At 37.3% G+C, this 13,618-nt stretch overlaps 2 protein-coding genes across 4 annotated transcripts in view; both read right to left on the minus strand.

Moving 5' to 3' along the window:
• The window catches only part of LOC120637319 (glycerol-3-phosphate dehydrogenase, mitochondrial), a 43,375-nt gene extending 37,329 nt beyond the window's left edge, over positions 1 to 6,046 (minus strand). For 2 of the 3 annotated variants that reach the window (XM_039909108.1, XM_039909106.1), the window contains exon 1: positions 5,670 to 6,046. The gene's annotated coding sequence lies outside the window, so the exon portion shown is untranslated. The remainder of the gene's footprint in view (positions 1 to 5,669) is intronic. The other variant, XM_039909107.1, reaches the window with a different exon arrangement.
• A 1,118-nt stretch (positions 6,047 to 7,164) lies between these two features.
• On the minus strand, positions 7,165 to 13,589 carry LOC120637411 (signal peptidase complex subunit 2). The gene is made up of 5 exons (XM_039909243.1): positions 13,435 to 13,589; positions 12,503 to 12,568; positions 11,172 to 11,305; positions 8,188 to 8,340; positions 7,165 to 7,433 (listed from the first exon to the last, which is right to left on the minus strand). The coding sequence occupies exons 1-5, from the start codon at positions 13,456 to 13,458 to the stop codon at positions 7,253 to 7,255; spliced, it is 558 nt and encodes a 185-aa protein (XP_039765177.1). The 5' UTR covers positions 13,459 to 13,589; the 3' UTR covers positions 7,165 to 7,252.
• Positions 13,590 to 13,618: the final 29 nt, after the last annotated feature.

A 13,618-nucleotide genomic window follows, 5' to 3' on the forward strand; every position in this document is an offset into this window, starting at 1 on the left:
CATGAGGAAACCACAAACATGTTTAAGAATTCTCCATAATGTTCTTAGAGGTGAGTTAAGTCCACCAATCCGCACTAGGCCGTGGTAAACTACGACCTAAACCCTTCTCATGGTGGGAGGAGACCCATGCCCTGAATTGGGCCGGTAATGGGTTGATATGGTGATGAAGATGATGAATCAAGGAAAATCTTCGTCTAGGTATGAAACAAATACTTTTCCCAAATTATCTCTACACGCGCTCAACATGTGACAGGCTAAATATATTCAACACAGGTTTCCTACAAAATAGATCAGAAATTTCACGGGCGCTCGCCACGTCTATTGTTATAATTATAATATGTATCTACTAGGTCTGTTGTCAAAATAGTATAATTCTTGCATATTTTGCAACAAGAAGCAGATTGTTTTGTACCTAGGTGAGCTTTCTAGGTCACGAGTAAATACCTACGCTTTAAGTCTTTAGGGCTATTATTTTTCTCAAACCTACATATTTTTGTATTGTTGCAAATGGAGTTTTGTAGGTTTTCAAAATATTTCTTAGGGATAAATCCAGATCAAACGCCATCGTCTTAATCGTTGGAGGTCCATTGCTAAACATACATTGGCATTGACATTGACATTGACATCAGTCAATTATTTTTAGTCTGTGTGGAATCTCTTATTAATACTGTTCCTCATAGTCATCAAAATGTTTAATATTTAACTACCTGATATAGTTTTTCTTGAAATTCATGGATAGAATATTTCGTGTATCTCCGAAACGGCTCTCGGTATTTGGATCAAGTTATGTATATATCTAGCGACCCGCCCGGGCTTTGTACTGAAGCAATTACCGCTACTGTTTAGAGCGTTTAATAATAATATAATTGTGACTTTAACCGCGAGAAAATGTTTGGAGCGGATTATAGCTAACTAAGTCTATTATTAATACTTTCAAGTGATAGCTCTGCAAAGCATGTCACGTTCGACCTAAACAAATCTTCGCTGAAATCAAATTGGACCACCTCTGAGTATAACATATGAAACAAAACAAGAATTATCAAAATCGGTGTATAGTTTACAGAGTAATCGCGTAACAGATATACAAAAAAAACTTATAGCCGAATTCAGAATCTCCTCTTTTTTTAAGTCGGTTGAAAAGTAGATCAAAGCGTTACCCCCTACATGTTCATTCAATTGTTTTGATTTGAATCTGAATATGGAAAAATCGTAAGTAAATTATAGTACTTTGGCAATTTTCCAATGTAATAGAGATCCAATAACTTTTGCACTACTCAGTGTTAAAATGCATGCTCGTAAATACAATGTACTTTTAAATGTAACGCAGCCGTGAGCCAGCCAAAGCTCCTATGTTACGATGAACTCTACAAGATGTCAGGGATACACTTTTATTTCTGACACAAAGAAAAACATTATGCGCGCAGACCATTTTAAGTCATCGGTATGAGAGACTGTACTTAACTAAGTCAAAGTAGCGAGTTATACTTTCGACTAGTTTTGGTATAAGAATTTTTTTTCAATACTACTTGTATCTGCAACCTTCCTTGCTTCATATAACGATGGTAGATTTACGCGGTTACTTTTAGCAGTGTTGGAAAGCCAACGAATAGTCAACCATTAAGGGAAGGAAAATTTAGTTTCGTTTTATATAAAGTGTATTTAGAATAAAACTCTTTCGGAGATTTATTAAAACGCACATCGGCAGGACAAAGTATTTTATCTTTACGTCAGAAATAATCTGAAAGTAGCACTTTGTAGGACGTGATCTTTTAATGTAACTATTTATTGGCAATGGTTTTCCTCATTGGAAAAGTTTGCGAGCTTTCTATCTTTCGCTATTTTCGGACACAATGCACTGCATGCATTCATTGCTAAATGAGGGTTCTGCACGTTCTTAATTCTATGGGGTAACTAAGCTATTTGGTAATTTAAAATGGAAAAGATCTTCAATACGAGTTATAAAAACTTAAGTCTTCTGAAAAGCCTATCTTCAAGTTTTCTTACCCGTACTGGAGACTTTCTCCATTTTATATTATCTGCGCGCTTAGTATGCACTTAACCCATACTTTCTACAATTTATATTATCTGCGTGCTTTGTAGGTAAATACTCTGGATGCACTTAACGTAATGCGCTGGCTCCCGCTCATATATTTATCAGAATCGGAGACCCACTTTTTGAGTGATAAAAACCACTCTGATTACTGAAATAACTTCAAAAATTTTGCAAGATAGCACAGGTAGGAGACAAAAATTATATCCCCTGACTGGGTATATAATTAACATGTCCGCCTGCTAAAGCACGGGAACATGGAATAGGAGAAGTCTACCCTCGTTTATACTTATATTGTATACCTATTTATTATTTGGATATTATTTCCACATGTGTGCCAGTGCTCTGAGAGTTGATAAAGCTTTGGGAGAAGATACATTTTTATCCCTTCCCCGGGGATATAATTGTCTCCTGCGATGCTAGCCGTGCGGTAAGACAACGAGCATTCAATGTGCTAGATATCGTTGATAAATACACAATGTATTCATTCTGAATACTGCACATACATGTCATACCGAGCCAAAACCGAAATAGACTGAGCCGGTGGGATAATAGTTGTCGCAGTTATTACAAGCCAACCGGTGCTGCTATCAGGTGATTGAGTACACTTATAATACCTACTGCACGTAGTTAAATTGACTGTAGTATTTGCCACGTCAAAGTTTTACCGATAGAATTAGAGCAAAGAAGACAGTTTCAGATTGTATAAGTTTAAAAACTGTATTTAAAAACATTTGTTTACTCGAACTTAGGCACCTACTATGCAATTATTTTTTTTCCTAATGATAATGATGCAAAAAAGCAAAAGGTTCCATTCTCATTTTCACCACGATTAATTGAAAAATTATAATACAACGCTGGGGCTGTTAGAGCAAAAAGTAACTGCCGAGTTTCTGTATTTAAAAACTTACTTTGTTTACTCGAACTTAGGTAGGTACTATGAAATTGATTATATTCTTTATGATTCACCACGATTTATTCAAAAAATTAAAAAAAAAAAATCTTGCAGGCTTCTTATCGGTTGGCCCTGGCAATCAGTTGGGGCGGTTGGTAGACGTCTGGGAAGAATACAACGGGTTCCCCGCACGTCTACTGAAGCCAACGAGAGGGACATGCCGTCGTGGTTTTTAGTTTGGGTAAACGAGTCCCACATAAACTCTGTCCTGCCCAAAAGGACAGAGGTTGTCATAAAGCTTTTCCACCACGACAATAAAAAAGGCTTCTTATCGGTGGAATCTGCATTCCGAACCGATGATAGTCATAACTAGCGTTGCCAGGCGTCCGGATAAAGACGGGCATAGTTAGGCTTGTTGATTGCGTGTCCGGCATTTGTTAGGGTTGTTACATCTCGAAAACGAGCATGGCGAGCGCAGGTGACTTGGTAATAATCAAAAGAGCTTTTACAAACTATTTTTTTGCCACCTATTAATACTGAGACAAAATCCTCAATAATGTAACGTCTCCGGCGTTTGTACCCAAATGGCCCGCCACATTGGATCTGTCCGGTTATTAGGTTTGGCGACCTGGCAACCCTAGTCATAACAGACATACCTTCTTGACTTTTGAGGGACACTTTAAGTGTGTCCCACTACAGATGACGAACCTTACTTATGGGTGAGGTTAGGTAACGAAAATCCTAATATTCGCAATACAACAGTTATTTTCAGAATTTTCATGATTCAACTCCAGAAGAAAGATAAAGGCGTCGTCACTCTTGGACTGAATATCTGATCCAACTCATAACAACCTTGGCATTTGTGTTGTTAACTCGAGTATCTTTAAGATAGCAGGAGTAGCCTGCCTCACACGTTCCGAAGACTTAAGAATACTCTATAGTGCATTTCAGAACCAGTGGTAGAGTTCTCCCACAGGTAATATCTGAAGCCGAAGCCGTCATGAAACACCTTGAGATGAAAGCGAAGTAGCTTGTTTCTTGTGTCAAACCTACCTACCCTAAATAAAAAATTGCTAAAATCCGCAGTGGATTTATGCAATGATCCTGTTTCAAAATGAAATATCTTTTTATATAAATTTCCAGCTTCCTTACTGGCTGAAGTAAAAACCAACCAGTTTTTACTTCAGCCAAAATTCGAAAAGAGGTCGATGTATTGACTCTTAATTTTAACACAGCGTTTCGTGCCTGTTTCTCTTCTGAATTTTTTGATCGCAGGAACATCAATATCTTTACGCCAGTGTGTTTGTTTGTCTGTCCTTGCTTTACGCCCTAACTTAGCAACGAATTAACTACTAGGTATATATTTGGCATAGAGTTAGTTTAACAGACGGAGGCTACATTTTATCCCAGGAAAACATGGTTCCCACTGGGATCTGTAAAATTCGGTACTAAACGCGAAGAAAAACGCGGACAACAGCGAGTGGTATTGTGTAAAGGTACATTCTAATAAGTCTGCCACACAGCCACCCGTGTTCGCAAAAGATACCGTGGAATCTCAGTGCTTCCAAATGTGACGCGATATCGTAATCTTATTGACGTCTATAAGCATCATTAGGTAAAATAGATAGTTAACGTCACTACTAGGGCAGCACTTTTTTTTAAATCTATGATTTTCATAATGACGGCCGATTGGCACAGCGACCCTGCTCTCTGAGCCAAAGGACGTGGGTTCGATTCCCCCTACTGGAAAATGTTTGTGTTATAAGCATGAATGTTTTTCAGTGTCTGGGTGCTTATATGTATTTTCTAAGTATTTATATATATGATTCATAAAAATATGCATCAGGCATCTTAGTACCCATAACACAAGCTACGCTTTGGGGCTAGATGGCGATGTGTGTATTGTCGTAGTATATTTATTTTATTTATTTATAATAATTTCCATACAAAACAGAACAAATATGCCCAAATATAATTTTTGTATTTTGCATTTTTAAAGAAATCTGCATAAATGTACTTACTTACATCAATAAGAAATCCCTACTAATGACTTTGGAGTACGGACTACTAAATATAAGGAACAAAGCAATATTATAAAAACAAACAAAAGTATCTAATCAGAACGTAAATATGATCAAAATTAGGTTTAGTAACTAAAACTATACTGTACTTGTCATTATTCCAAAATAATATAACATACCTAGGTAGGTATATTAAGCTTAGATAAGCTCATTACCGTGAAAATCAAGTAGGTTTTATATACCTATATACCTAGGTATATCAATGTAGAGTTTTAGTTAAATAATGTAAAGACAAAAATATGTAATAAACTCTTCTAGTATATGGATGACCTTGGCTTATAGAAAAATTAACCAATTGTAGTTTTACCTTCTTATATTTATGTAGGGCCTAAAGGCAATTTGACCTCCTACCGTAAGAATGACCTTGGCTTACAGAGCAGCAATGATGTCATACGGCAATCGTAATTATGCTGATTTAATAACATGAATAATGATTCTATCATCCTTTAAATAAATTACATATTAAAATATATAATAATTCGCTGTAATAGGAGACATAAACGTGTAACAGCTGATATCAAAATAAATAAAAAAAAAAACTTCGGCACCCAGTATCTTTACAAACAATTAACTACATATTATTAAAAAAAAGTATAACATAACACCAAAATTATAAAATTGCTGTTTCCTTATAAGAACTCACCTTTTATCCTTTAATACAGCTCGAGTTAAACTAAGAACACATTTAGTTATATAAAAAACTAATTATAGTACACAAGGGCACTGTGCGATTTTATTATTACGATTCTAACACATCCAGATCATATAAATTGAGTTTTCACATCACTTTTATGGTAATTAGTGTTAAAATTACTTCACTATTACTATATTATATTTTGTACTATTCAGTAAACTAGAATACTAGTTAAATTAAATCGCGCGGCAAGGCGTAACGCCCTACGTTATTCAGCGCCTAACCTAACCCACCTAAAAGTGGGGACGACGGAGTGTGAAGTAAGGACTTACATCGGTTATACTATACGTGGTTATAGATATAGCGAAACTCGTTCGATTTCGAGCTCGGAAAACCTTGGAGTGAACACAGTGAAGTGATCAATACATGCGCAGTCAACTTCGCTTTGCTACAATGCCATCTAGCGTGGTTTTTTCTCTGTAGAGACAAAGATAACCAGCCAATTTATGATGACTCCTCGGAAGACATCGAGATTTTAGGCTGTAGTCTTAAATCGGGTTATAAAACGTTGTTTGTAAAGAAATTCTGGGTTGCAAAAAAACCTAGGCTCGAGTCCCATGCCTCCATGTGTATTTCCACTTTGTTTTACCATTCATTTAGAGTGTAGATTGTAGAGCACTTTTTTTTTGACAGACAAATGCGCAGTGGGCAGTGACCCTGTCATCTGAGTCCAAGTCGTCACGAATACCTTCGCAGGCCCGTCGTGACCACGATCTATGCAACTGCCAACTGGGTCGAAATATCGACAAATCCCATAATATTATCGTGGTCTCTACCCATTGCACTATATTTAAGGAATGTTTATTAGCAACGCGAATCTTAGTTTAGAATATTTAGTTAACGAATGTAGTTATCACCTCACAGTGATCGAAAAAAATGTATGAACACTTCATAGTTGCTACATGAATAAATAATTTTGAATTTAATATTTCGAAGCTCTAATCACACACACATCTTGTCATATGATGATACTAATAGAAATAAGGATATCAAAAATAAGGGAATCCAAAGATACAATAATCCACACTGTCCAAGGAGATGCGAAACTAAAATGGCAACTCAAGGTACATAGCTCAAGAACTTGAGGGCGTTAGGGTCTCTTGAAGAGTCCGCTGCTGCTGCATACAGCGCTGGTAACCTCCCACTCCGTGGACAGTAGGAGGTAAACTCGCCAAAAGAGTGTAGATTTTGGAAATTCCTATATGACATGTATGCAGTTTGTCCTCCTTAATATTCTGTGCCGAATCTTTAGAGTCGACGACGCCTGCCTATCGGAATAAGCTGCGGCTTATTCCGAAAGGCAGCTGCGGCTTTCAAACCGCGTAAATTTTTGGACGATACATGTACCTATCTATACCAGTGTACGTCCTTAGAGACAGATATGACGACATATCAAACACGTATTTTTGGGTGACACATAATGTATTTTTCAATTAAAACAATCTTTTATATGTTATATAATTTATTGAGATTAAAAAAAACTGTATTTAAGAATTGTGCACGATAATTACCGACCTATTTTCACTTCTCATCTACTTGTCCTTCTTCTCAGACGAAATTGAGTTGTACAGTTTAGTTATCTCGTTGACTATCAGCGTCTGCACAATAGTGCCGTTTGCATCTATGAAGTAGGCGAAGGACTTGTTGACGGAGGCCTCGCGAACTTTATTCAAGTCCCGCATTACAAGAACCAAGTTGTATTTGTCATCGTGTCTGAGGACAAAAAAGATGGTTTAAATATTAAAATGCAGTTTTACAGTGAACATCGGCTTCGACGCTAAAGGAAAATCATCGTGATAACGACTATGACACTGTAGGTATCTTTGCATGGTTCGAGTCCATGTAGGACTGAAGTATATCGAAAATGTATTTATATCAAAATACCCACCACCTCAATGTCATGAACATTGGTTGTTAATAAAACATAATTTTAATTGTTTCTTGGAAACTATTTATTAATTAAATAATAATTACTTGCGTATTTATGAAAATCCTAATCAGTTTAATAAAACATCTAGCCAATATGAATTTATAGTTATCAAAAGTTTAATTATTTATCCATTTTATAAAATTACTGTAACAATCGTGAGGAAACCTGCATGCCTAAGAGTTCTCCATAACGTTCTTAAAGGCGTGTGAACTCCGCCAATCCGCAATGAGCCAGCGTGGTGAACTAAGGCCTAAACCCTTCTCACAGTGGGAGGTGACCCGTGCCCAGTAGTGGAGCGTTAAAGGGTTGATATGACAATGCTGGTGATGTACAGAACTTAACAAACACGCACTGCGTATAAATTTCCTCGGGACGCACATGTAAAATGTACAAGAAAATATTCGCGCGAATGAGATCCGCATATTTTTTTGTTTATCTGTGTAATTTTTTTTATAAACCACATTTTTTACCGAGCGAATTTTAAATCGCTAGTGCGTGTTTGTATGCTCTATGATTGCAATATTTTTTCTTACTTACTTTTTAACATAAGAACTGGCTTCCCAAACCCTGTTGTTGTTACCGACAGTTTCGCGTGCTACCACAAAAATGCCCTTCTCCATGAATGTGGTATACATGGTCAGAATAGACATGAGGAAGAAGTATGACAGTACACAGATTATGAGTACCAATCTGCAAAAAGAAAAAGTCTCATATAAGTAACATTAACTAATATACCATACAACAAAAGGGCCGCTTCCGAGGCATAAGCACTCAACAGAAAAAACCTATGCATCCTAGTGCGAGCGCTTACGGGTCACTGTGGACTTAACAGGCACATGTTCAACCTAAAGCTGCAGGACACAGATCTATGTAGACTCTGTAAGGAGCCTGTGGAGACGCATTTAATCTGTTCCTGCCCCGCGCTGATGCATAAACGCAGCACTCTTTTGGGGAAGCATATCATACAACCAGAGGATGCTAAATTTCTTCAAGCAACGAAAGTGCTGCTTTTCCTGAAGGCGACCAATGCTTGCTGGGAGATCTAGACAGCGGCGACACAATAGATCGTAGCCGGTCGACGTGACACCAGGGACCAGGCGAACTTGAGCCGCAAGCAAAAGAAGAAGAAGAACATTAACTAATAATATTAGAGCGTTGTGTGAGAGAGCTCGTCCGGGGCAGTACTACCAGCAATGTCGTAATTCTGTTTCGGTCTGAAGGGCGTTGTTGCCGTTATAATTACAGGCACACGAGGTTTTACACCTATGCCTCGTGGACGCAGGGCAACACTTTGCAGGATGTGTATAGGCAATTATAGTCGATGGTTTTCAACTTACCATCATTTTTTTTTTTTTTTTTATATTTATAGACGAGCGCTTGACTGCAATCACACCTGATGGTAAGCGATGATGCAGCCTAAGGTGGAGCGCGCTTGCCTAGAAGATGCCTATTCACTCTTGATTTGAAGGTACTAATGTTGTAAGAACTGGGGAAAATGGAAGCTGGAAGAGCATTCCAGATCCTAGCGGTGCGAATTAGAAACGAAGATGCGAAGCGCTTCGTACGCGTCCGTGGTATATCGACCACGTAGGGATGCAGATCCTTCCGGTGCCTCGCGGTTCGATGGTAAAAAGGCGAGGGGGGAACTAGATCAAATAGTTCTTGAGCACACTCTCCGAAATATATCCTATAGAATACCGAAAGGCAGGCAACCTTGCGACGATGTTCCAAACTCTTAAGTTTTTTATTGGCTAGGTCACCGATGAGCCTTCTAGCACGGCGATCAACCGAATCCAGGGCATCAAGCTGATACTTGGCAGAGCCATCCCATAAATGGGAACAGTACTCCATGCACGATCGAACTTGAGCTTGGTACAAGGTAAGAAGCTGTTCATGCGTGAAGTACTGCTTGACCTTATTGAGGATGCCCAGTTTCTTGCCAGCTGTTTTTGCCCTGGATTCGATGTATTGTCCAAAGTTGAGGTTGGATGAAATATTGACACCTAGAAGCTCTAAACTGTCGGTAATAGGCAAAGATATACCTCGGAAAGTCGGAGTCAGGGGAAATGGACTCCGTTTGGTAGTAAATAAACACGCTTGCGTTTTGGTAGCATTAAATTTGACCAAATTGGCGTCTCCCCAATCAGACACCTCATTTAAGGTCAGATTAATGCGTTCCACCAAAGCCTCTCTGTGTCCTAAATCAATTGTTAAAAAAAAAAAGGAAAAACTGATACAGCCTCTACAAAATTTGGCGGCCGACTGGCGCAGTGGGCAGCAACCCTGCTTGTGGGATGAGCATGAATGTTTTTCACTGCCTGGGTGTTTATATGTATATTCTAAGTATTTATGTATATTATTCGTAAAAGTATTAATCAGTCATCTTAGCACCCATAACACAAGCTAACGCTTACTTTGGGGCTAGATGGCGATGTGTGTATTATAAATTTAAAAAAAATCTATCAACTGTTGGAAAAGATAGTGAGTACGGCGGTTGGTCTGGTTATCGCCATACTAACAAAGACGTGCCAAGCGATTTGGCGTTCCAATACGATGCCGCGTAGAAACCGATAAGTGGTTTCATTTAATATTTCTGCCATACCTCTGACAGGTAAGCCCGCTATCTTCTTAGAGTGCAGCATCGTGTTGAGAATGCAGTCAAAGGCTAACTGTTAGTGGAATAAAAAAACTGAGAGACTAATTAGAGATCAAACCTCATAAGCTTCAAAGGCCACAAAGTGAGTATGCCATAGCTTTTTTATTTTTGTCAAAGTTTTAAGTTTCTCTGCGTCTTATTTTAGAAAAGAATCATACATTGTATGGATTTAAGTTATGAGTACAATATGGGCCTTATTAAAGAATGTGGCACAAAATCGAGATAAGTATGCAGTATTTTTGTGACAGCACCAGCTTTCAAATGCCAATAAAACACTGTTTACCTCAAAAAATGTTAAAGCATGAAAAACCCAACACTTTAGCAGCGTTTCTCGAACTAACGATTTGTAACTTCATTCCAGTTTGTAACTTCAAGCAGTTGTAAGTAATTATTTTACCTTTTTATTTTATTTGGAAAATGGTCAGTTTGCGAGCAACATTGCGCGGGTGTAAAGTGAGACGTGCTTGCTGCGTTTTCACTGGCTTTGGGCACAATACACTGCATGCATGGCTTATGGTTCTGTATGTTCTTTCTTCTGTGGCTTAACCATTGCAACGTCAAGCAATGCTTATCAATAAGGCCCTAAGGGGCTTACGATAATTGTTGAAAACTTGAATGGCCATGACGTTGAGGGACTGACGTTTAAAATTTTACGTGAATGTTACATTTTGATACTTATTATTCTATTTCGGTCTAAGAGGAATCCAAAAAACATGATATCATAAAAATTGGTATTGCCATTCTTGATTTATAAACTAACACAACTTTCTTATATATATATAGATATACATAAATACTTATAAAATACAGATATACACCCAGACACAGAAAAACTGTGAGGATTTTTTTAATAAAATTTAATTACTTTGACTGCGGGAATGGGTAAAGGTAGTCCCATAGCAAGGCATACAGAGCGACGCCAACAGCAAGGGCGCAGAGGCAAAGTCGTCCGTCTATAAGCGCAAAACTCTCCTTACACTTTAGCTCACCAGTGAAAACCTGCAAGATAATTTAGATTTAAAGGATTTTTTATTTTAATTACATTTACGCATACATATTTTCTAAAGTTTACAGTAGCTAATGTTTTTTTATTACTTTTATATTATTATTAAGATACCAGAAATTGTGAGTAAATAAATATTAAATACACGACAATACACACGTCGCCATCTAGCCCCAAAGTAAGCGTAGCGTGTGTTATGGGTACTAAGATGACTGATGAATATTTTTATGAATTATATATACATAAATACTTAGAAAATACACCAGACACTGAAAAACACTTATGGTCATCACACAAATATTTTCCAGGTGTGGGAATCGAACCCACGGCCTTGGACTCTGAAAGCAGGTTTGCTGCCCACTGCACCAGTAGGCCGTCAAGTACAAACATTGATATGTGAGAATCTAATCTATCAGCATAGTATCATCATCATCATTATCATCATATTCATTACCGGCCCACTACAGAATATGGGTCTCATCACATAATGAGAAGAAGTGAAGGCTGTTGTCCACCACTCTGGCCCAGTGCAGATTGGTGAACTCTGCACACCTTTGAGAATTACCACCACATGAGCATGGTTGCCTGACTCTCAGACATGCAGGTTTCCTCAATGTTTTCCTTCACCATTGAAACAAGTTATATTTTAAATGCTTAAAAGGTTAGAGGCGTGTGTTGTGACTCAAACTTGGCCCCCGAAAGTGAAGTAGAAGTATACTATAAGGTGAAGGTAAATTAATTTGGTCAAGGAAAGCATACTTAAGGTATTGATGAAAGTGAAAGTATAGTATGTAATACTTACAGATATGATTATAATTTCATACAAAATATATTTAAGTTATAATACAAAATGGTATAAGTTGGAACATAACACAAATCGTATTTGAAAGAAAAAAATAGATGAAAGGAGGGCATTCCACGTTTCAGTGGTTGTATAGACTGTTGCCAACATTTTAGTCGCCTAGTTAAGGATCTCTTAGGTTTGACTGTAAGGGATTTAGTGTTCCAGTACAATGTTGTGTTGAAACAGATTAATTTGTTGTGGAATAAAAATACAAAAATAAACTATGAACAAAATCGTTATCTACCAATAGTTTCAGCTATACAGCTATTGTATAATAGAGAAGTGTGATTGCAATTGCATTTTCAGAAACAGGAATGGCGCTTTATTACATCTGTTAAGTTATATATACCTCTCTGATAGCATCGTCAATAGCGTTCTTAGCAGCAGCACCATCCCATTTGTTAATTTTGACTACCTGGAAGACATAGTGTAATCTATTAATAAAATATTTATTTATACATATATTACTCTAATTTGTTAGACATAAGCTGGACTGATCACTTGGCAACCTGGGCAGCCTGCTAAGCTTTTGGAGTGAACTCGGCTGGCTGGAGTGACCCAGTGGGGAGCCGTACCAGTGGCACTGAAGTGCCACTGCGTACAATGGAAGGACTGATATAATTTTAATACTCATTTTACCATAAGAATGCTACTGTATCCAAAAGTAGCATGGATTATTGGATATATACAGGTTTAACAAATTTCACCTGTTTGTGGATCAGATAGTGTATTTTAAATTGCTAATTGTCAGCAACAAATATTGGTCCCAGGACCTAATGGTCAAGATTAAATAATCAATGTGTCATCATTGATATACATACCAATATATTAATGTGTGTGCATGTTCGTTTATCCTTCCATTCCATGCCTTATTTTCAACTAATTAACTTTTTATTTTTTATATAGAGTTATATAAATAGAGAGAGATTTTTAGATGCAGAGAAACTTCAAATTCCATGGATGGATTAACATTTGAAAATTTGCACCAAATATCGTGTCCGCGGGTAAAACCGCGGGCGCAGTTAGTTTTACACATTTTTTGCAATACAGAATTAGGTCGAGGAAAATTTGCTGAAATAGAATGCAATTACAGATGCAATATTTAATTTACTTGCAAAATTATAATCCTTTAACTTTCGGATACACTACTTCTTAATACACATTCGTAAAAATAAGCTCAAAACTGTGTCTTATAAACAAGCATCGTCGGCAAGAGTGACGTGTCCCAAAAACACGCACTGAATTTTGAGATAATTAGGTACATAATTTCATAAATATTACCTCAGGTGTTTTTTCGATTGTCATCTTGATACAAAATTTAGAATGGTTACTAAAAACTCTACTTATAATCCTTTTTTAGAAAATGAACAAACATGAACCACACACAATTCAGCAAATTGTACCAAATATTATGGAAGGTAGATAGACAGTTGTCACTTGACAGTTGACACGTTGTAGCTACAGA

Source organism: Pararge aegeria, chromosome 3 (assembly GCF_905163445.1).
Source record: "Pararge aegeria chromosome 3, ilParAegt1.1, whole genome shotgun sequence".
Classification (NCBI taxonomy): Eukaryota; Metazoa; Arthropoda; class Insecta; order Lepidoptera; family Nymphalidae; genus Pararge; species Pararge aegeria.

Bases quoted from the DNA above. Each gene is read 5' to 3' on its own strand.
- LOC120637411 (XM_039909243.1), bottom strand. From the start codon at position 13,458: ATGACAATCGAAAAAACACCTGAG. The intron at 12,569-13,434 runs GTAATATTTATG...TATGTCTTCCAG, and splicing joins CAATCGAAAAAACACCTGAG to GTAGTCAAAATTAACAAATG. The intron at 11,306-12,502 runs GTATATATAACT...ATTATCTTGCAG, and splicing joins TTGACGATGCTATCAGAGAG to GTTTTCACTGGTGAGCTAAA.